General features: G+C 43.7%; 2 protein-coding genes across 3 annotated transcripts in view; both read right to left on the bottom strand.

Moving 5' to 3' along the window:
- Window positions 1-3289: 3289 nt before the first annotated feature.
- The window catches only part of LOC144686298 (macro domain-containing protein LMOf2365_2748-like), a 19194-nt gene continuing 458 nt past the window's right edge, over window positions 3290-22025 (bottom strand). The window contains exons 2-3 of one of the 2 annotated variants that reach the window (XM_078551380.1): window positions 20566-20652; window positions 3290-4312 (exon numbers count right to left, since the gene is read on the bottom strand). In XM_078551380.1, the coding sequence (XP_078407506.1) occupies window positions 3357-4298 (942 nt within the window). In that variant the 5' untranslated portion in view covers window positions 4299-4312; window positions 20566-20652 and the 3' untranslated portion in view covers window positions 3290-3356. The remainder of the gene's footprint in view (window positions 4313-20565; window positions 20653-22025) is intronic. The other variant, XM_078551379.1, reaches the window with a different exon arrangement.
- LOC144686212 (uncharacterized) overlaps window positions 20709-22025 on the bottom strand; it is a 21471-nt gene continuing 20154 nt past the window's right edge. The window contains exon 5 of the mRNA XM_078551305.1: window positions 20709-20725. Coding sequence (XP_078407431.1) covers window positions 20709-20725 — 17 coding nt within the window. The remainder of the gene's footprint in view (window positions 20726-22025) is intronic.

The raw sequence follows: 22025 nt of genomic DNA, 5'->3' as shown, positions 1-22025 counted from the left end.
ACTTCTATGCCTCTGGCTCTTTCCAGGGCTCGGTGGGTGATCTTTGCGGCATGTCCCAATCAGCTGTCTACACTTGTGTCAAGCAGGTTACAGACGCTCTGTTCGGACGTGCATTGACCTTCATCTACTACCGCTGGGACCAGGCCAACCAGATGGAGAGAGCCAGAGGCTTTGCAGTGATTGCTGGCTTCCCCCGTGTCCAGGGTGCAATAGACTGCACACATGTGGCCATCAAGGCGCCAGCAGGTGAGCCCGGTGCCTTCATCAACAGGAAGGGCTTCCCCTCCATGAACGTGCAGATAGTGTGTGTTAGGGGGAAGAAAGGAAGTAAAAATTTATGGTAAGGGAGAATTTATTGAAAAGGAATGAATTACTTAAAATCTCCAGGCAATCAGGGCTACCAAGCACATTGGCAGTTAAAAGTTACCAGATGAACCTTGCACAGCCTTAGGACCTGCAAACAACAGAAAGGCCTTGGGAGCCGGACTGCAGTCAGAGCATTGGCAATAACAACTAAGATTAAGTGTGCTCTTCAACAGATAGGGGAAGAACAGATGGTCCTAGTTTAGGTAGGAGGGAAGGTCTCTACCTGGGTGAGAAACAAATAGAGACATACGGTGCATGTACTTGTCTGTTTAATGTAAACCTATATGTTGACAAGATCGAAATCTGGAAACTGTTCTTGTACGTGGCCAATAATGTATAAATATGATGAACACGTAGTTTAGCAGAGTGCTATCTCAAGCTGTATTGAGATGGTGTTCTCCTTGCAATTGCTTGAATAAACGATCGTGCCCTGTACCTGAGACTCCTGTGGTCCGTTTGTCAAAGTGACCATAACAGTGTGTGATCACAGGATGTGGATTCTGCAAGTCTGTGCAAGGTACCCAGGCAGCTCCCACGACACCTACATCTTCAGACATTCCCAGGTGCTGGGGCTCTTCAGTGCTCCAGCGAGGCTGGATGGATGGCTGCTGGTGACAAAGGCTATCTCCTCAGAAGGTGGCTCATGTCGCCTCTCCGCCATCCAAGAACAGAAGCTGAGCAGCGGTACAATAGGAGCCACGGTCACTTCGGATTTCCTTGCTCACTGTAGATAGATGGGCACCAAGCTGCGAAACTTGGTCCCCAGATCATCTCCCACACTGGCACTGACCAGCTGAGGTCAATACCGATGTGAGGGCTTGCTGGTCCGCGCGTATCCCCAGGAAGCCCTGATTGGTCTCCTGGAAGAGCCTCTCCACGAGAATCGCCACTCTCTCCATGGAGGAAGCATGGCGCTCAGCCATGAGGCTCATTGCATTGGCGAGGGTCCGCGTGGACTCCACCACGGAGGTCAAGCCAAGCATAGCCTCACGTATCTCCGCCAGATCTTCCCGCACACCCTGCTGGACTTGCTGCCTCATGGACAATTCCAGAGGCACATCATCAGCCACCGACTAAGCATGTGCCCAGTCCCCTGCTGTTCTCCAACTGCTGGTGCCATGGGCACTTTCTGTCTCCGCCAGCTCCTCCAGCAACTTGGAAGTGCCCTCACACTAACCGATGATCTAATTCCCACTGAGGTGCCAGTATCTGCGCTGGTGCCTGCCTGGCAGAGATGGTGTGATGCTGGTGGGTCAGAGACTTCTGGGCCCTCAGATATGAGAGGGGGCCCCTATGCCTCCTCCTTCCGGCCCTGCTCCGCTGATGCTGAAAGGAAGAACAAGAACATTGGATCAGTTAACATGGAGACAATGTCAATGTGCATCCCTGTCCCCTTGATCATTATGCGCTCACCCTTCCATAAGCAATGGTCAAGCCATGTTGCAAACTTCAATCACTGAACATTCAGCACTGCCATGGCTGCTGGGACACTAATGGTGACCTCAGTGCTGGGCAAACATACCTGCCCATGGCACGCCAGCCTCACCGACATTGGTGGACCTGGGCGCATGGCGCCTCTCCAAATCCAGGGCCTCCTGCTCGAAACTGGAAATGATGGCCAGCTGGGCCAGCCCTCCGCCAGTCCTCAACCGCTCGGCAGCATTATGAGTATTCTTCTCTTGAAAAGGAGAAAAGGGTATTGATTAGTACAACTGGTACCTGGAATCTCTTTGCTGCTGTCCCACCCCAACCAGAGTGGAACATTGCAGGGCTCCAGTGCCTCCTCACCCCGCAGCTGCCGCACACTCACACAAAGATGCCAGGCCTATCCGCCCGGCCAAATGCAGCCTACATCACATTTGGCACCACACGGTCCAACCTTGCAGAGCAAGGAGGTGCAAGCACGTGGAAAGCAAAGGGAAGCAGATGGATCGGTGCCCCACCACCTGGAAGCTCCCCTCCCAACATGTCAGCAGCCTGACTTTGACATGTTTCGCAGTTCCAGAACTGTGCCTAGGTGCAGATCCTCCAGGTTGACTGCAAAACAGTAACATGGGTGTCACTGTACCACATGCTGCGGATGCAGAACCCATCTCATCACCACCCTCTCAGGGTGACCTTGGCATGGCCAATATCTGCTGGCCCACACAGTGAAGGACACATGCTGTTACTTATTCAATGTAGTAACTGCACTCAGAGCTGGTGGTGGGAGGGGGCGGGGGGGCTGCCCAGGAGGGAAAGCCTACCTGCTGGGTTCACTGACCAATGGCAACATAGTACTCACCCTTCCAGAGCACAAAAGGTCGTTGAAGCGCTTGCAGCACCGCACCACGTCGCAGGAGCTCACCAACTCCACCACCTCCTCCCAGGCACGTTTGGCCATGTGGAGGGGCCTTCTCCTCTCATCCCTCAGAACAAGGACCAACCTCCCGCTGTGCTGCCACCTCCTCGAGGAGGGCAGCAAGGCAATCGTCTGAGAAATGAGGGGCACAGTGGACCCCTGCCCTACCCTCCTGCCTGGCCTGCTCACCAGCAGCACTCTGGGGAGCCCTTCTGCTGGCCATGTTTAACAGCCTTTGCAAGGCTGCAGGAGGACTTTTAAACAGGCCGCCGGGTCGCCATTGGACCCGGTGGTCATAGCAGTCCCGCCCGCCCACTCCTGCTCTCCTTGGGAGCTGCATTTCATGCTGGGCAGACCTTAATTGGTTCGCCCGCATAAAATGGCAGAGCAGACCCGATCGCGGGCGGTGATCGGGTCCGCGCCCGCTCCTGCACGGCGCACCCAACAGGCAGAAAATTCTGCTCCTGATCACCTTAACATTTTCTGAAATCCCTCTTAGCCCAAATAGTCAAGAGTCCAGAAACACGATAATAAACATTCTAAAATTAATTTAATAAAAACAGAATTCAATTTATTCTGTCAAAATAAACCAATGGCCCTCTATATGAAATTAAAATGGAGAAAAGGCCTACTTTTTAAATAAAGGAAATTAAGCTGTACGTACATTCTGTTCTTCAATATTTTCTCTCTTGATTTCTATATGAAGATTCTGAAACCTATATATATCGCGTATCTGATTTGGTACGAAATCCACACTTAGCAAACGTTTATGGTCTGTTTCGCCAAGGATATTCTTACACGCATTTTCTATTGCTGCAGTTGTCGGCTCACTGAAATTTACTAAACGGATCTCTTTCAGAGGATTTTCAGGCATCCATATCCCATGAAAAGTTTTCACTGTATTTACTATCAATTCTGCACACCTTCGCAATGGGAAACCATTTCCCAAACCTACAGCAGGTATGGCAATTGAGGTCAATTGTAATTCATCTGCTAGCACAAGGCTATTTCTGATGGCGTAAGAAAGTAAGCGATTGTTTTCTGAACTTGTATTTAGAATCCAAGTAGGTCCTACTGCATGTATGACCTTTTTACATGGGAGCTTTCCTGCCCCAGTGACGACTGCAGAACCAACTGGAACTGCCCCATGTTGTTGTACAATATTGTCACTTTCAGCTGTGAATTCTTGCCCAGCTGTTCGTGCCAAAGCATGAGCAATTCCACGGTCATGTTTTAAATATTCATTGGCAGAGTTCACAACAACATCGACCTCATGTTTTGTCAGATCATCTAAGCATGCAAAAATACGAAGCCCTCCTGATAGGACCTTCAGGTATCTTACTCCAGTAGGAAAATTGATTATTAGAGGGAATGTTTCTTCAGTAGTAGCTAAAACCTTAGCAGAAGCTTCTGCCGTCGAAGCTGGTTGTTTATTTCCATTCGTACAGAGTGTAGCAGTACAGTTAAACTTCCCAGAAATGATGTTAAGCAGCCACCTCTTCTTATCCTGAAGAAACTGACCAACATCATTTTCGACAGGAATCTCAATACATATATCCTCCTGGCTCAAGTCTGCATATTCAGCTTTCATCTGCTTTCCACCTACTTGGAACAGAACAATTAAAAACAATCTTTGAGGAATCACATGATTTTAGAAGTGTGCAGCTACGACACCAACCACTTATTGCTCCCACATGACCATTTTGCAACATGGAATTGAATTTTTCGTTCCCATTAATTTTAATCAATTGCATCCACCATTACTAGGAAGTGCCAAAAGGCAACCCACCTTGTCTCAATTATTTTAAAACTTTCAAACTCCAAGGCAGGCATCAAATATTAAAGTGGTCTGCCTTAAAATTAAGCTAAAAGGAAGACAGAAATGTATAATTTTATCAGCCATTCTTACACAACCATATCAAATTGTATACAATCAGGCACGATTTACTTAATTCAAGAGAAAGGCTCTTTTGCTTAGATTCCTAGAACTGTCTTTCTTTTCTTATCACAAGATGCTTAATTATCTTTTTATTAAGCCATCAAAACCAACATACCCTTAATAAAACAGAACTAGTAAGATACACTTTTTCAACTTCTTGTTCTTATACTGATTTCAAACGGTGTGGATCAGTATGCAAAGTTTGCACTTCACATACAGAAGTATGTAAACAGCTCTACATACTTCCTTGTGTCACACATGAACATAGAAAATGTCGGACAAGATAATATTAGCTGGTTCATTTATCCTGGCCTACATAAATATGATGCCTTATGCATCAGATGAGAAGATCCCCTACTCCTTGGATGCCATGTAGGAAAATGTAAAAATAAAGAAGCTCAAAACCCAAGGCCAAGACAATAAATCTGGAAAGTGTGATCCAAACTTGTCCAGAGGTCGACGTTCACAATGATTTATATTCATTTGTTCTTATCTCTTGTATAATTCAGTTTCCACCTCAGCCGAGCACTAGTTCAGTTCTCTCTTGAAGGTGAAAAGTGAATCAGTATCCACCACACAAGCTTGCAGCCTGTTCGACACATCTATTAATGGCTGGGCAAGGAATGACCATTTCCCATTTATTCTATTTCTTCCCTTGTGTAAATTGTGCACATAAACCTGGTCGCTGCCGACATATTAATTAAAACTAATTTGCTGGTATGCACCTAATTTAGCAACTTCATAGTTTTATGGAACTCAATCAAATCGCCTCCATACTCTACAGTTCTCAAAAATATATCGGCTCAGCTCCTTAAGCCTATCTCGGTAGCTAAATTCCTTTAAACTGGGAATCACTCGTGTGGCCCTCCTCTGAATATTTTCCAAAGGTTTTATATAACTTAGCATGTGAGGAGACCAGAGCTGGACCCAGTATTATAAATGAGCCCCAAACAGGTCCCGTTCTTGGACAAAATGGAATGTTTACTTTATAATGCATAATCCTGTGAATGCAGCACAATATTCCATTTGCTTTAGCCGTAGCTTTAATACCTGGATCTCTTTCATTCACCACAAGCTTCAGTTCTATTCTGTGTAAAGAGTGAGCATGCTAGGCATTGGTCCTGTCCACATGCATAATGTTGCATTTACCTAAGTGAAATACTTTGAAAATGCAGACCTGTTCTCCCAACACATTGAGACCTGTTTACAGTGGTTCAGTCTCTACCACAATCCTAACACTTCCACAAATCTTTATATCATCCTCCATTCCACCAATACCTTAACCAGTTCTTTGAAGGAGTCACATGTGCTGTGAATAAAGGGGAACCAGTGGATGTACTGTACTTAGGTTTCCAGAAGGCATTTGATAAAGTCCCACATCAAAGGTTTTTGTGGAAAATAAATGCTCATGGTGTAGGGGATAATAGTTTGGCATGGATAGAAGATTGGCTGACTAACAGTGAGCAGAGAGTAGGCATAAATGGGTCTCTTTCAGGTTGGCAAGATGGAACAAGTGGTGTGCCACAGGGATCAGTGTTGGGACCTCAACTGTTTACAACAGGCATGGATAGAAGATTGGCTAGCTAACAGGAAGCAGAGAGTTGACATAAATGGGTCATTTTCTGGTTGCCAGGATATAACAAGTAGCGTGCCACAGGGATCAGTGCCGGGGCCTCAACTTTATACAATTTATATAAATGACTTTGATCAAGGGACCGAAGGTATGGTTACTAAATTTGCTGATGACGCAAGATAGATAGAGAAGTAAATTGTGAAGAGGACAAAGTGGCTACGAAGGGACATAGATAGGTTAAGTGAGTAGGCAAATGGAGTATAATGTGGGCAAATGTGGAATTGTTCATTTTGGCAGGGAGAATAAAAAAGCTTATTATCTAAATAGTGAGAGATTGCAGAGCTCTGAGATTCAGAGGGATCTGGGTGTCCTAGTGCATGAATCACAAAAGGCTAGCATGCAGGTACAGCAAGTATTTAAGGAAGTTAATAGAATGTTATCATTTATTGTTAGGGGAATTGATTACAAAAGTAGGTAGGTTATGCTCCAGTTTTATAAGACACTGGTCAGACCACATCTGGAGTACTGTGTACAGTACTGTGCTGTCTCCTTATTTAAGGAAAGATGTAAATATGTTAGAAGCAGCTCAGAGACTAATACCAGGAATGGGCGGGTTGTCTTATGAGGTAAGGTTGGGCAGGTTAGGCTTGTATCCGCTGACGTTTAGAAGAGTAAGAGGTGACTTGATCGAAACCTTTAACGTCCTGAGAGATCTTGACAGGGTGGATATGGAGAAGATGTTTCCTCTCATGGGAGAATCTAAAAATAGGGGTCACTCATTTAAGACAGAGGGTCGTGAATCTTTGGAACTCTCTTCCTCAAAAGGCAGTGGAAGGAGAGTCTTTGAATATTTTTTAAGGCAGAGCTAGATACATTCTTGATTAATAAGGGGTTAAAAGGCTATCGGGGGTAGGCAGAAGTGTGGGTTTGAGGTTACCATTAGATCAACCATGACAGGTTGTTAGAATCATAGAATCATCAAAATTTACAGCCATTTGGCCCACTGTGTCCATGTCAGCCAAAGAAGGGCTACTGAGCCTAATCCCACTTTTCAACTCTTGGACCATAGTTTTGTGGGTTATGGCATTCAGAACCTATCCAAGTGCTTTTTAAATACGATGAAGGTTTCTGCATCTACCTTTTCCCTTTCAGGCACTGAGTTCCAAACCCCCACAACAGCCAGGCTGAAGAAATTTCTCCTCAATTCCTCTCTAATCCTTCTACTTTAAATGTATGCCCCCTAGTTATTGGCCTTACTGCTAAGAGAAATATGTTCTTCCTTTCCACTCTGTCTATGCTCCTCATAATTTTATACATCTCAGTTAAATCTCTGCTCAGCCTCCTTTGTTCCAAATAACCCCAACCTATCAACAGAGGGCGCTGGTGAGAAGTGACTGAAGCATTCTGGGAGAAGTCACCGCAGCCACTGCGACTCAGGAGGTAATCGAGGAGAAAGACTCTTGCATTCAACAGGAGGAAGAGCATCCAACAGAGGGCGCTGGTGAGAAGTGACTGAAGCATTCTGGGAGAAGTCACGGCAGCCACTGCGACTCAGGAGGTAATCGAGGAGAAAGACTCTTGCACTCAACAGGAGGAAGAGCACCCAACAGAGGGCGCTGGTGAGAAGTGACTGAAGCATTCTGGGAGAAGTCACGGCTACAAAAAAAAAAAAAAAAAAAAAATTCTGGGAGAAGTCACGGCAGCCACTGCGACTCAGGAGGGAATTGAGGAGGACCCACTGTCAAAAAACGGAATTCCTGTAGGGAGGATGAGCCAGCTGACCACGGCACCGTGACACAGGAGGCCATTCAAGAGGGGGGAGCAAAAAGACAAGTGGTAGTTGTAGGGGATTCTATAATTAGGGGAATTGATAGCATCCTTTGTAAGCAGGATCGAGAGTCCCGCATGGTATGTTGCCTGCCCGATGTCAGGGTGAGGGACATCTCTGACTGGCTTGAAAGGATATTGGAGAGGGAGGGGGAGGATCCAGCTGTTGTGGTCCACATCAGGACAAATAACATAGGTAAGACTAGGAAAGAGGACTTGTTTGGGGATTATCAGGAACTAGGAACTAAATTAAAGAACAGGTCCTCAAACGTTATAATCTCCGGATTACTACCCGAGCCACGTGCAAATTGGCATAGGGACGCGAGAATAAGGGAAGTAAACAAGTGGCTAAAGGAGTGGTGTGGGAAAGAGGGGTTCCATTTCGTGGGGCACTGGCATCAGTATTGGAACAGGAGGGATCTGTACAGTTGGGATGGTCTCCACCTGAACCGATCTGGGACCAATGTTCTAGCGAAAAGGGTAAATAGAGTGGTCAACAGGACTTTAAACTAGAAAGTTGGGGTGGGGGGGAGGGAAGGGTAAAACTCCAAGAAGTATGACTAATGGGAAACAAAGCAGCAGGTTAGCTTGTTGGGGGGGGAGCGGGGTGGATTCAACTTCATGGAAAATTATGAAAAAACTGAAAAGGAGAGCCCAGGAGAGGCTATTAAAGTCCCCAGAACACAAAATAGGACAGAGTGTTTGGAAAGGGCTAGGAATCTAACTTCAAGCACATCAGATAAAGGGACGACAATGAGAAAGGGGATGGAAAATACAGGACTGAAGGTGTTGTATCTGAATGCACGCAGTATACGAAATAAGGTAAATGAGCTTGTGGCGCAGATTGAAATTGGCAGGTATGATGTGGTGGGCATCACGGAGACATGGCTGCAAGGGGATCAGGACTGGGAGCTAAATATTCAAGGATATACATCCTATCGAAAAGATAGGCAGGTTGGCAGAGGGGGTGGGGTTGCTTTTTTAGTAAGAAATGAAATTAAATCGATAGCCAGAAATGACGTAGGGTCAGATGATGTAGAATCTGTGTGGGTAGAGTTGAGGAACCGCAAAGGTAAAAAAACCACAATGGGAGTTATGCACAGGCCTCCGAACAGTAGTGAGGATGTGGGGCACAAGATACACCAGGAGATAGAAAAGATGTGTAAGAAAGGCAAGGTTACAGTGATCATGGGGGATTTCAATATGCAGGTAGACTGGGAAAATCAGGTTGGTAGTGGATCCCAAGAAAAGGAATTTATAGAATGTCTATGAGATGGCTTTTTGGAGCAGCTTGTGGTGGAGCCCACTAGGGAACAGGCAATTCTAGATTTAGTGATGTGTAATGAGGCAAATTTGATAAGGGAGCTTAAAGTGAAGGAACCCTTAGGAGGAAGTGACCATAATATGATAGAATTTACTGTGCAATTTGAGAGGAAAAAGCTGGAATCAGATGTAACGGTATTACAGTTGAATAAAAGCAACTACAGAGGCATGAGGGAGGAGTTGGCCAGAATTGACTGGGAGATGAGCCTAGCAGGAAAGACAGTGGAACAGCAATGGCAGGAGTTTCTGGGAGTAATTTGGGAGACACAGCAAAAATTCATCCCTAGGAAGAAGAAGCATGCTAAAGGGAGGACGAGGCAACCATGGCTGACAAGGGAAGTCAGGGACATCATAAAAGCTAAAGAGAAAGCATACAATGCGGCAAAGAGCAGTGGGAAACCAGGGGATTGGGAAGCCTACAAAGACCAACAGAGGACAACTAAAAAAGAAATAAGGAGGGAGAAGATTAAATATGAGGGTAAACCAGCCAGAAATATAAAAGAAGATTGCAAGAGATTTTTTAGATATATAAAGGGTAAGAGAGAGGCAAAAGTGGACATTGGACCCCTGGAAAATGACGCTGAAGAAGTAGTACTGGGGAACAAAGAAATGGCGGAGGAACTGAATAGGTACTTTGCATCAGTCTTCACGGTGGAAGACACGAGTAACATCCTCAAAGTTCAAGAGAGTCGGGGGGCAGAGGTGAGTATGGTGACCATTACCAAGGAGAAGGTGCTAGGAAAACTGAAAGGTCTGAAGGTGGATAAATCACCTGGGCCAGATGGATTACACCCCAGAATTCTGAAGGAGATAGCTGAAGAGATAGTGGAGGCATTAGTGGTGATCTTTCAGGAATCACTGGAATCAGGGAGCGTCCCAGAGGACTGGAAAATCGCTAATATAACCCCCCTGTTTAAGAAGGGAGTAAGGCAAAAGACGGGAAATTACAGGCCGATTAGCCTGACCTCGGTCGTTGGTAAGATTTTAGAGTCCATTATTAAGGATGAGATTTCAGAATACTTGGAAGTGCATGATAAAAAGTCAGCATGGTTTCATCAAGGGGAGGTCATGCCTGACAAATCTGTTAGAATTCTTTGAGGAGGTAACGTGTAGGTCAGACAAAGGAGAGCCAATGGATGTTATCTACTTGGACTTCCAGAAGGCCTTTGACAAGGTGCCGCACAGGAGGCTGCTCAGTAAGATAAGAGCCCATGGTGTCAGAGGCAAGGTACTAGCATGGATAGAAGATTGGCTGTCTGGCAGAAGGCAGAGAGTGGGGATAAGGGGGTCCTTCTCAGGATGGCGGCCAGTGACTAGTGGAGTTCCGCAGGTGTCAGTGTTGGGACCACAACTTGTCACTTTATACATTAATGATCTAGATGAAGGAACTGAGGGCATCCTGGCTAAGTTTGCAGATGACACAAAGATAGGTGGAGGGACAGGTAGTATTGTGGAGGCGGGGAGACTGCAGAAGAATTTGGACAGGTTAGGAGAATGGGCAAAGAAGTGGCAGATGGAATACAACATGGGGAAGTGTGAGGTCATGCACTTTGGTAGGAAGAATAGAGGCATAGACTATTTTCTAAATGGGGAGAGAATTCAGAAATCTGGAGTGCAAAAGGACTTGGGATTCCTAGTCCAGGATTCTCTTAAGGTTAACTTGCAGGTTGAGTCGGTAGTTAGGAAGGCAAATGCAATGCTGGCATTTATTTTGAGAGGACTAGAATATAAAAGCAGGGATGTGATGCTGAGGCTTATTAAGGCTCTGGTCAGACCATATTTAGAATATTGTGAGCAATTTTGGGCCCCGTATCTCAGGAAGGATGTGCTGGCCCTGGAGAGGGTCCAGAGGAGGTTCACGAGAATGATCCCAGGAATGAAAGGCTTAACATATGAGGAACGTTTGAGGACTCTGGGACTATACTCGATGGAGTTTAGAAGGATGAGGGGGGATCTGATTGAAACTTACAGAATACTGAAAGGCTTGGATAGAGTGGACATGGGGAAGATGTTTCCATTAGTAGGAGAGACTAGGACCCGAGGGCACAGCCTCAGAGTAAAGGGAAGACTTTTTATAACAGAGATGAGGAGAAACTTCTTTAGCCAGAGAGTGGTGAATCTATGGAATTCATTGCCACAGAAGGCTGTGGAGACCAGGTCATTGAGTGTATTTAAGACCGAAATAGATAGGTTCTTGATTGGTAAGGGAATCAAAGGTTACGGGGAGAAGGCGGGAGAATGGGGTTGAGAAACTTATCAGCCATGATTGAATGGCAGAGCAGACTCAATGGGCCGAATGGCCTAATTTCTGCTCCTATGTCTTATGGTCTTATGGTCTATCCAATTTTTCCTCATGCATAAAATATTTTAGCCTTGGCAGTATCTGTGTAAATCTCGTCTGTACCTTCCTGAGTATGATCACATCCTTCCTGCAATGTAGTAACCAGGCTGTATAAAATTCAGAGGTCTAATTAGTGTTTTATGCAGTTCCTGCATTTTTTTCGCTCTTTTATTTGATGCCATGATTAACAAAGGAAAGTATTGTGAGAATGGATGTTATTTTTAAAAATCTTTTTTCTGGAATACTGTGTTATTCTGAAAAGAAGGCTGGGTGTCTGTGTGTGTGTCATTTGATTAAGCTGGTAAGAGATTGATTGGAGTCAGATTATCTGGAGGGTTTAAAACATGAAAAGGATAGAGGTGTTAAGTTTGAGGTACAAATAAAGAGGTTAGATCTAACATTTGCATTTTTAGATAAGTTGAGAGTTTGCTTCAATATCAAAGGCGAGTCAGAGGTACCAAGAAATATGTTTGTACCTTGTAGGAGTTCCATAGGTAAATAGTAGTGGGGATATTATATCTTATTGACCTGAAAGCAAAGACAAGATAGGGACATAAAAGATTTTATACTTGGAAGGATTTGAGTTTCAAAGAGGTGTGTGAACAATGGAACTGGAGATGAAAGGGGAAATAGGTATTTTAGATTTACTGTGGAGAGATTAGATAGAGGTAGCTGGAACTGAGCTGAAGTTATGGAGATAGCTGGAGCTGTTTGAGCTGTTGAGCTATAGCTGGAGCTCTGGGCTGGGAGAGGATGCTATTTGAATCAGCCATCCAGTCAAGCCAAAAAAGTTTTGGGCTGCACCAAGAAGTTTTATTCTGAAGTGAATTCCACCACAGAGTGGAAGGGGGTAGGGGGTCATGTGGTATATCTTTATTGAAGCTACAGGAGTTTGTCTTGTGTAATATTACTGGGTTTTTTATAGTTAACATTTATAAGGGAGTGTTGCTTGGAGGCATTTACTTATGAGATTGAACAAGTAGAGAGTCTTTTTGGGGAATGTTTTGTAAGACGAACCTTAATTGTGTAACTGTAAACTTGTGTACGTAAGTTTTCTTTTATCCTTGTTAATAAAACTTTTACTTCTAATTTTTAAAATCCTGAAAGTGTTACTGGATCACTTACTGCTGAGATCTGTATGTCTTCTTCTCGTTTTCTGGATACAAAAAAAAGGGTATGGCCCATAAGCCAAGTTTCCCTCTGGGATTTGTTTTGCGCAGCAATTTACCACAGCTGTGGTCATGATAGTATCCCATATGCCTTCTTAACCACCTTTTCTATCTGTCCTGCTACCCTCAGGGATCTGTGGACATACACTCCAAGGTCTCTCTATCCTCTACGCTTTTCAGAATCCTACTGTTCATTGTACATTCCCTTGCCTTGTTTGTCTTCCCCAAATACATTACCTCACACTTCTCTGGATTGAATTCCATTTGCCACTTCTCTGCCCACCTGACCAGTCCACTGATGATACCTTCCTGCAGTCTACAGCTTTCTTCCTCACTATCAGACAGCCAATTTTTGTAACATCTGCAAACTTTTAAATTATGCCCTCAACATTTCATTCTACATCACTGATACATACCATGAAAAGCAAGGAATCTGCTATTGAATCCTGGGAAACCCCAGTGGAAACATACTTCCAATCACAAAATCACTCTTGCCCGTCAGTGACATTATCCAAAAATGAGTGTTAGTTTTTACAAATATGCTGACAACACCTAGTTCTAGCCCACCACCACCTCTCTTGACTCCTCTGTTGTTGCTAAATTATCCAACTGCTTTTCCAGTAACCAGTATTGAATGAGTAGAGGCTTCCTCAAATGAAATATTGGGGAGGTTGTCTTCTGTCTCTGTTCCCCGGCTACTGACACCATCCCTCTCCCTGGCAACTGTCTGAAGCTGAACCAGGCTGTTCACAATCTTGGGCCCAGATTTTCACAGGGTCATGGCGACTCCGTGCCTCAACCAAAAAGATGACAGGACATCAGATTGGGAATAGCTGCCCCATTTCCAACAAAACCAATTTTCATTGGCAGGGTAAAGGGGCAGGATGTGAATTGCAGTGCTGAGTTCAAACTGACCCCATTTTCACTAGAGCGAGGTCTGTTTCCTGCAATGTATGACTTATGATTTTTAAGAGTAAATATGAATGCTCATGAAAGACGGATAAGGTCTGTGGAACTATCAAGCTGACAAGTTATTTAAATGCCCTGCACTTTAAATTTTGAAAGAAAGAAACAAGCTCACCGTGTCCCTGAGCTGAAAAAAATTGCTGCTTGCAGTTTCAATAGATATTTATTGCCATAACCTCATTACAGTGAAAGGGTGGGGAGGAGGTGGTTTAAGTTCAGAGTTTGATTGACAGCTTTAAGAGGTTATTAAGGGATTAGCTGTCTTTAGCTATGAATATAAATGTTTATTTTTATAGGAGATTAAGTACGTGAGACGATTTAAATGCATTTAATGGGCTTTTGTCAATGAGAGTGTTTTTTTTATATTGTGATGTCTGTAATAGATACTTAGAATTTTATTTTACTTCATCTGTTTTACTTCATCCCAGCATGGTCCCTGTGGTCTGCCCATGGTGGATACTGGGTGAATTGACATGGAAGGTGTAAGGACAAAGGATGCTGGGTGGGGGACATGCATTGGCACGAGTAGGCACAAAGTTGGCAAAGGAGCAATAAGGGGCCGTGGAAATTACTGGGGAGAGGCATCAGGTGTTGGGATGAGTTGGCACTAAGTTGGTACAGGGGCCATAAGGGGCCGTCGGATGAGGGAGTAATTTGTTGGCATGAGATGGCTTGGGGTTAAAGAGTTAATGGAGATGAATGGGGGTCATGAGTTGGCATGAGTTAGTGCTGTTGGCATTGGTGATATAAGGGGCCATGAGTTGGCACTAAGATGATTTATGGGCTATAAGGTTCATAAGGATGAATGGGTAGTCACGTTTTGGCAAGAGTTGGCACAGGGACTATAAGGGGCCATGGGTATGAGTATGGGCATCTGTTGGCATGGAGGCAATGAGGGGCCATGGGGTGGGTGGTGGCACAGAGTGGCATGAGTTGGCATGGGGATTGGGTAAGGGGGTATGAGGGCTGAGGGCTAGAAGGCCTTTTATTCAACTACACAACTGGGACGAAGTCCCTGAGCACAAAGGCAGGTTTTTTAGCCTAATCAGCCTGCCTCAGCATTTGGCAGGCCTTGTGCCACCTCAGACCTCAGAACTATCTCTGGGGACAGCATGTGGGACTCCAGCATGCACCCCCCTCCTCCCCCCCATTGCCCACTGCCCCCACCCATCAGAACAAAGATCTCGTTACTTGGGGCACTTTTTCCCAAGGCAGGCATGGCGAGCCGGGAAATTTCCCTGCCTCTGGAGCAAAAAGCAGGGCCTTGCTGATAAATCCATGCCATCGCTAAGGCTGCCTATTTTAATCTGCGTAACATCATCTAACCCTGCCCTTGTCTCAGCTCATCTACAACTGAAACTCTCACCCATGTCTATGTCACATCTAGGCTTGGCTATTTCAATACACTCCTGGCTAACCTCCCACAGTCTACCCTTCAAAAACTTGATATTATCCTAAGCTGCCTGTGTCCTTCCGTTAACTCCTGTTCATCTATCGTCCCTGTGCTCATTAACCTACATTGATTCCTTCTAATTAAAGTCCACATCCTAATTTTCAAATCCTTACTGGACAGTTCTCTCTTAGCTAACTTGCTCTGAAAATGAGCAAAGAGAGATTGTGATGGTCACATTGATTCAAATGCAGTTCAGCAACTGAGGACCAAAAACTTGCATTGATGTAGTTCTTCTAATGCTGAAAAACATCCCAAGTCACTTTACAGAATGCAAAGTAACACAAAAGATATGGATATTGAGCCTTTTTTGGGAAAAAAAGAAAGTTGATTGATTGAAGAGATGAGTTTCAGGGTGCTTTTCTCCAGGCATTAAAGACGCAGAGAGGTTTAGGACAACTGCTCTAGAGATAAGGGCAACTGAAGGCTCAGTTGTTAACTGTGACAAAGAGCAAGGTGGATGAATAGAAGGGCAAAGTCAGAGAAGGAGATATAATTCTGAAGGAGCTTGGAAATATATGGTTAATTTGAAATCATATAGGGGTATGAAGGGGATAATAAACATATAAAATTCAATGCATTTGGGGAAAGGAAGTCAATGCGGATTGTTGGAATCATATTTCCCAAGACTGAATTTTTCTTTTACAAAATGGAAGGACGTGTCATTATCTGTACATTTGGATGCTAACCTGGGATTTTTCTTTAAAAAGGTCATAAGTTCACCTTGGAACTGTCAATAAGTAGGCCTCTTCCAAGAAATCACCTGACCTTTATGGTACTTGAGGAAGATCTAGTTGTTTGTTTTGAACAGCAATCACTTTAATTGATGGGGAAAAAAACGAAAAAGGCAAAGGTTAGAAACTTGCTGGGAATCACATGGGAGAAAGAAAAAAACTTAAGTTGTGAACATGCTGGTTTTGAAGGCGGTCTTGTTGGGGAACAAGCTGTGGAAGGGAGGCTACCTTAACTGACTCTCTCTCTCTACCTTGCCTGCAATTGTGTGTGACTTCCACCTGTAGACAGGGAACCCTCATCTGACTGTAGCATTTGCATCTCATCTGCATTCGGACCTGCAAAGCTGAGACTAGTTGGTGAGAACTTCCAGGCTTCCACTGGGACCAGCAGCCCATCTTCACATGAGGAAACTCCAGGTCTACAGCGTTTGAGACCCTGCGAACTTTAGCTTTTATTCTTTAACGCCCATCCTTTAAAGCCCATCTCTGCAGAGAGACTCTATCCATTTGTCCTTTATTTGTCTGTGTACGCTGAGGAAATTCTTTAAGAAGAGTTAGGTAGTTATACTTTCCGATTATAATTGTGTATTAACCAGTACTTGCAGCTTGTTAAAAAGAAGTTTCATTTTATAATAAACAATTGTTATGAGTTTATTGGAAGAAGCCTGGGCTGAAGACTCTTTTATTTTGGGCACCAGTAGGGGAAATAGACGATTGGCTATTTTGGTGAGAAATTTAAACTTTTAAATTAATGGTACGGCTTGCAGAGCAGTGGGGCTAGATCATACGCACACTCCTCCCATCCCAGTCGTAACAAGATCAATGCAAGCAAGTGTATGGGGCCTAGTGTAGGATGCAGGTAGATGAGTTTTGAATGAGTTTGAGTTTATTAATAGGAAGGATAGGAAGATATTAAAGAGGATATTAACAGTAGACGATGCAAGAATTAAAAAGAGTTTTCCAAAGTGGGAGTGAAATGGGAACAAATGCAGATTATGTTGCAAAGGTGGAAGTGAGCAGTCTTACTCATGGATAGGATTTGTTATAGTCAAATGCTAATTCAAGATTTTAAACAGTCTGATTCTGATTAAGTGGGAGGGGTATGGAATTAGTGGTGAGACTTTATGGACTCAAAAACAGAGGCTTTGGAACTTCCCTATACGTGTTCAGTTGAAAGAAATTTTGATTCATCCACAACTTAGGCCTGAATTTTCGCAAAGCCGGAAGGATTCCGTACCTTAGCCAAGATGGGGCCAGAACCCCGATTCCAGAAGTCCAAAACACAACTCGTGGGCTTCAGAGATTTGAGGAAAAAGTCTAAAGCTGCCAGAATTATTTGGAGAAGTAAGGAACCCCTTTGGGTGAGGTAGGGTACCCCTTTGAAAGAGGTAAGGTGCACTTGTGATTGTTAAGAGTAAATATCAATGTGCATAAAAAGTGGATTAGCTCAGTGGAACTGTCAAGCCATTTAAGTCCCTAAGCCCTTTAAATGTTTGAAAAAAAACAGTCTGCCGTGACTCTGCTTGCAATTTCACTAGCTGTCTGTTGACATGACCTGAGGACTATCATTATAGGATTAGTGCTGATTGACTGATTCCACAATCTATCATTATCACAGTAGGAGGCCTGTAAGTTCACAGGTTGATTGAAGGCTCCAAGTGCTTATTTAAAAAATTAGCTGTCTTTGATGCAGGGCAATGAATAAAAATGTTTGTTTTCATAAATTATTAAGTACTTGAAAGAAAAGGTTTTTTTTGTAAGGGATTAAGTGCTTGAAGGAATTTAAGAACATAAGATTAGGAGCAGGAGTAGGCTATTCAGCCCTGCTAGCCTGCCCCGCCATTCAATAAGATCATGGCTGATCTGCCCCAAGCCTCAACTCTTCTTTCATGCCAGCTCCTCTTAGCCCTCAAGCCCTCGATATTTCAAAAATCTATCTACCTCCTCTTTAAATACTTTCAGTGATCTAGCCTCCACAACTCTCTGGGGTAGAGAATTCCAGACATTCACTACCCTCTGAGAGAAGAAATTCCTTCACATCTCAGTTTTAAATGCATGTCCCCTTATTCTGTAACTATGTCCCCTAGTTCGAGATTCCCCCACTAGTGGGAACATCTTCTCAACATCTACCCTGTCAAGCCCCCTCAGAATCTTGAATGTTTCAATAAGATCATCCTTCATTCTTTTAAACTCTAATGAATAAAGGCCTAATCTGTTCAGCCGTTCTTGATAGTCAACCCTTTCATCCCAGGAATCAGCCTAGTGAATCTCTTTTGAACTGCCTTCAATGCCAGTATATCCTTTCTTAAATACGGGGACCAAAACTGTACACAGTTCTCCAGCTGCAGCCTCACCAACACCCTGTACAGTTGTAACAAGACTTCCTTAATTTTAAACTCCAACCCCCTAGCAATACAGGCCAAAATTCCATTTGCCTTCTTAATTACTTGCTGCACCTGCATGCTAACTTTTTGTGTTTCATGCACAAGAACACCCAGGTCCCTCTGTGCTGCACTTTTTTGAAGTCTCTCTCCATTTAACTAGTAGTCTGCCTTTTGATTATTCTTACCAAAGTGCATGACCTCACACTTTCCTACATTAAACTCCATCTCCAAAGTTTTTGCCCACTCACTCAACCTATCTAAATCCCCATGCAGATTCCTTATGTCCTCATCACAACATGCCCGCCCACCTATTTTTGTATTGTCAGCAAATTTGGATACATTACACTCTGCCCCCTCCTCCAAGTCATTAATATAGATAGTAAATAATTGAGGCCCTAGGACTGATCATTGTGGCACTCCACTAGTTACATCTTTCCAACCTGAAAAAGACCCATTAATCCCGATTCTTTATGAATGAGAGTGTTTTATAACAATAGTGAAGTCTGCAATATATACATAGAACTTTATTTTATTTCATCTCGCCATGGCTCCTCAGGTTTGCCCTGGTGGATACTGGAGAAGCAGGCATGGAGGGTTTAAGGTCAAATGGTGGTGGATGGGGGCATAGGTTGACATGATTTGGCAGTAAGTTGGCATAGAGGCTATAAAGGGCCATGAGGATGAGTGGGAGAGTAATGGGTTGGCATGAACTGGCACTAAATTGGCATCGGGCTACAAAGGGCCAGGGGGGGGTTAGTGTGGGCATGAGGTGGCATGGAGGGTATGAGGGCCATGGGGGTGGGTAGAGGGGCATATGTTGGCATAGAGAGTATGAGAAGCCATGAGGCACGAGTGGGGGGTATGAGGTGGCATGAGTTGGCATGGGTGGGACATGGAAAGTGTGTGGGGTGGTTGAGGGAGTATGAGGAATGAGGGCCTGAGGGCTGTTTTTGGTTTTATTGCTTGTTTTACAACTGAGACAAAGTCCCAGAGCACCAAGGTGGGCCTTTTAACCAACCCGCTTGGCACTTAGCAGTCTCTGTGGTTGCCTACTAACTCATTCGGGGGTGATAGGCCCGACTCCAGCAATTATCTCCCCCCCTGAATGAAAATCAGACTATTCAAAGCACTTTTTCCTGAGTCAGGTTTGCTCTGCATTCCGACTCAGGAGCAAAAATTGAGCTCAGAATATCAGACAAACAGACTGAGAAAGCACAGACGTCATTTCAAAGGAAATTCATAGAGTTGGATTTCAGATGGCAGCTGAACTTTAGATCATGTTACCAAAGAACACAATGAAGATGTGGACGAGCCGGAACACAAGGTTAGATCCTGAAGAACTCTGGAGGTGATGATGCTGGGACAACAGAAGGCATTGTTGCAGATCCACCAGCTGTGCTGGGAGATGTAGGAATGGATTTATCCAAAGGGTGTCACACAGGGTTGGACAACAGGGATGTTGATGGTAGAGGATGGTTAATCATGTCAAAGGCTACAGAGGACAAGCAGGGTTAGTAACAATGGTCGCAGTCTCAGTGGAGGTTTTTCCAGGACAGGACAAGGGCAGTCTTGATGCGTAAACTAAGCAGAGCACTGCAAATACAACTGAAAGGATTTAAAGAAGGAGCTTTGAGAAAAATAGACACAATGCCTTGAGGTGAAAATACATTCAAGAACCTTATAGCGCAAAAAGAGGTTTGAGATGAGTAGTAGTTGGAAATGATGCAGGGATTGAGGGTGAGGTTTTGAGGACTAGATTGATGACAGCAGTTTTGAAAGGAAAAGAGATGGTACTTGAACAAAAGGAGGCAATGACAATATTTGTTTGGGGCCAACAAAGAATTTGGTTGGGAAGGGATTGCAGAAATAGAAATTGAGTCTCATGGAAAAGATGAGCTTAGGAACCATTGAGTGAGATGGAAGAGAAACTAGAGGGTGTTAGGGGACCAGCCTAGGGTGAATGAGGTGGGGTTGGACGGGTCACTGGAGTGAGGTTACAGGAGGGAAAACAATATATAACATATAACAGTTTACTGTAAAACAGAAAAATGATTTGTTTCTCAAGGAAAAGCACTCTCCTATCAATGTGGTCAGACAATACTGTTTCTTTGTATTCTGATGATAGGTCATTGACCTAGAATGCTAGCTCTACCTTTCTCTTTCTGCTCAAACTGCTGAGTTTCTATTTCAATCGTTTTGTCTTCCTGTAAAATCCCTTTGTCTTGCTCAGATGTCTCTCCTTTTCAGTCATATCAGATAAAGGCATGTAGAAAGACACAGCAGAAATAATAGGATTTAATAGATATCAAACACTGCAAAATTAATAGCAAAAAACACAACAAATAGAAAACTTAATAGTACTAATATTGATATGTAGAGCAATCCAGAAAAATCCAGCAACTGGTTTACAATTAGTTTCTAAAGAGACTGAAGAGTTTGCCAATAATAATATCTAACAAATACACAAGGGGAGTTTCCCTTGTTATACATAATTTTGTCATATGTTTCTTAATCCTCTGCCTGAAATAGCTTTATTCTACACAAGACCACGACAAATGATTTCTATTGCAAGCTGGCCTAGATTTTAGATTTTATTTTAGTAAGATTTAGCTTACCTGCTTAACCTGACAATTTTTAAAGGCTTTTACAACACATGTATTTTGCTATCAGCTAACAAGGTCAAATCGCCATTTCATACTGCTACATTATCTAAAAAGAAGCCATTTTGTGATTTGAACATCTGCTGCCAAACTATGCAACATTTTCATACACTACTGTTAGGATTGTAAAGTAGCAATGACCAGCAACAGATGATTATTATAAGTACCACCCCAATTACTCTGTAATTGATAGAATAAGTAATTAGTCAGGCATTTAAAAGAGTTAGGTTCTATTTATTTCTGTTGTTCTACTAACATCCTATCTGTATTTTAAACGTGGTGTGAGAATGTCAGTGGGAAGCAACTGCATTATTCCGCCAAGGCCCCTATCAAAACAAACTGTCCTTGATTAGTCTAGTGCTGGACCTAATGAATAATTAGTCTGTCCAGTTTGAGATCAGGGATACATCTTGAAATAAACCATTGCCTTATGCCTACGGCAATGTGCACAAATGGCTAGAACCAATGAAAACAAACCTTACAGCATTGTTGACCAATTAGCTATTAACAACAACTGTGGGCTAAAGTGGGGAAATCCCAGAATTAGGTATAAAATGGAATTTCAGGATCCATCTTGCTTTGTGTACACCAAGTAAAGGGACCCTGTATTGCCTTTTCTCGGAAGCAGAGGTAGAATTCTTGTCGGCACGAGAACAGGTAGTGTAGTACAGGGGCTAGGAACAGAAGCAGAATTCCTGTTAGTGTGGACCCTGGATAGGGCAGTTTCGTTCTGAGACAGAAGCAGAATTCCTGTCGGTGAGAAGGGTTGAGGCTGTTTTCCATTTCTTCTGGGTTGGCCATCCATTTGAAGTTGTGAAGTCTGTAGTGTATTATTGATAAGCATATATTTTTGTTCTTTTGCCCCTTTAGTTAATTGATAAGTGTATTGTTGTTTTATTTCATTCTTTATTCAATAAACTTTGGCATTATTTGCTATTTCAATGTCTGAGCC

This window comes from Cetorhinus maximus, chromosome 11 (assembly GCF_964194155.1).
Source record: "Cetorhinus maximus chromosome 11, sCetMax3.hap1.1, whole genome shotgun sequence".
Taxonomy (NCBI): Eukaryota; Metazoa; Chordata; class Chondrichthyes; order Lamniformes; family Cetorhinidae; genus Cetorhinus; species Cetorhinus maximus.
The sequence above is the reverse complement of the archived record's forward strand: the minus strand, read 5'-3'. Positions and strand labels throughout refer to the sequence as shown.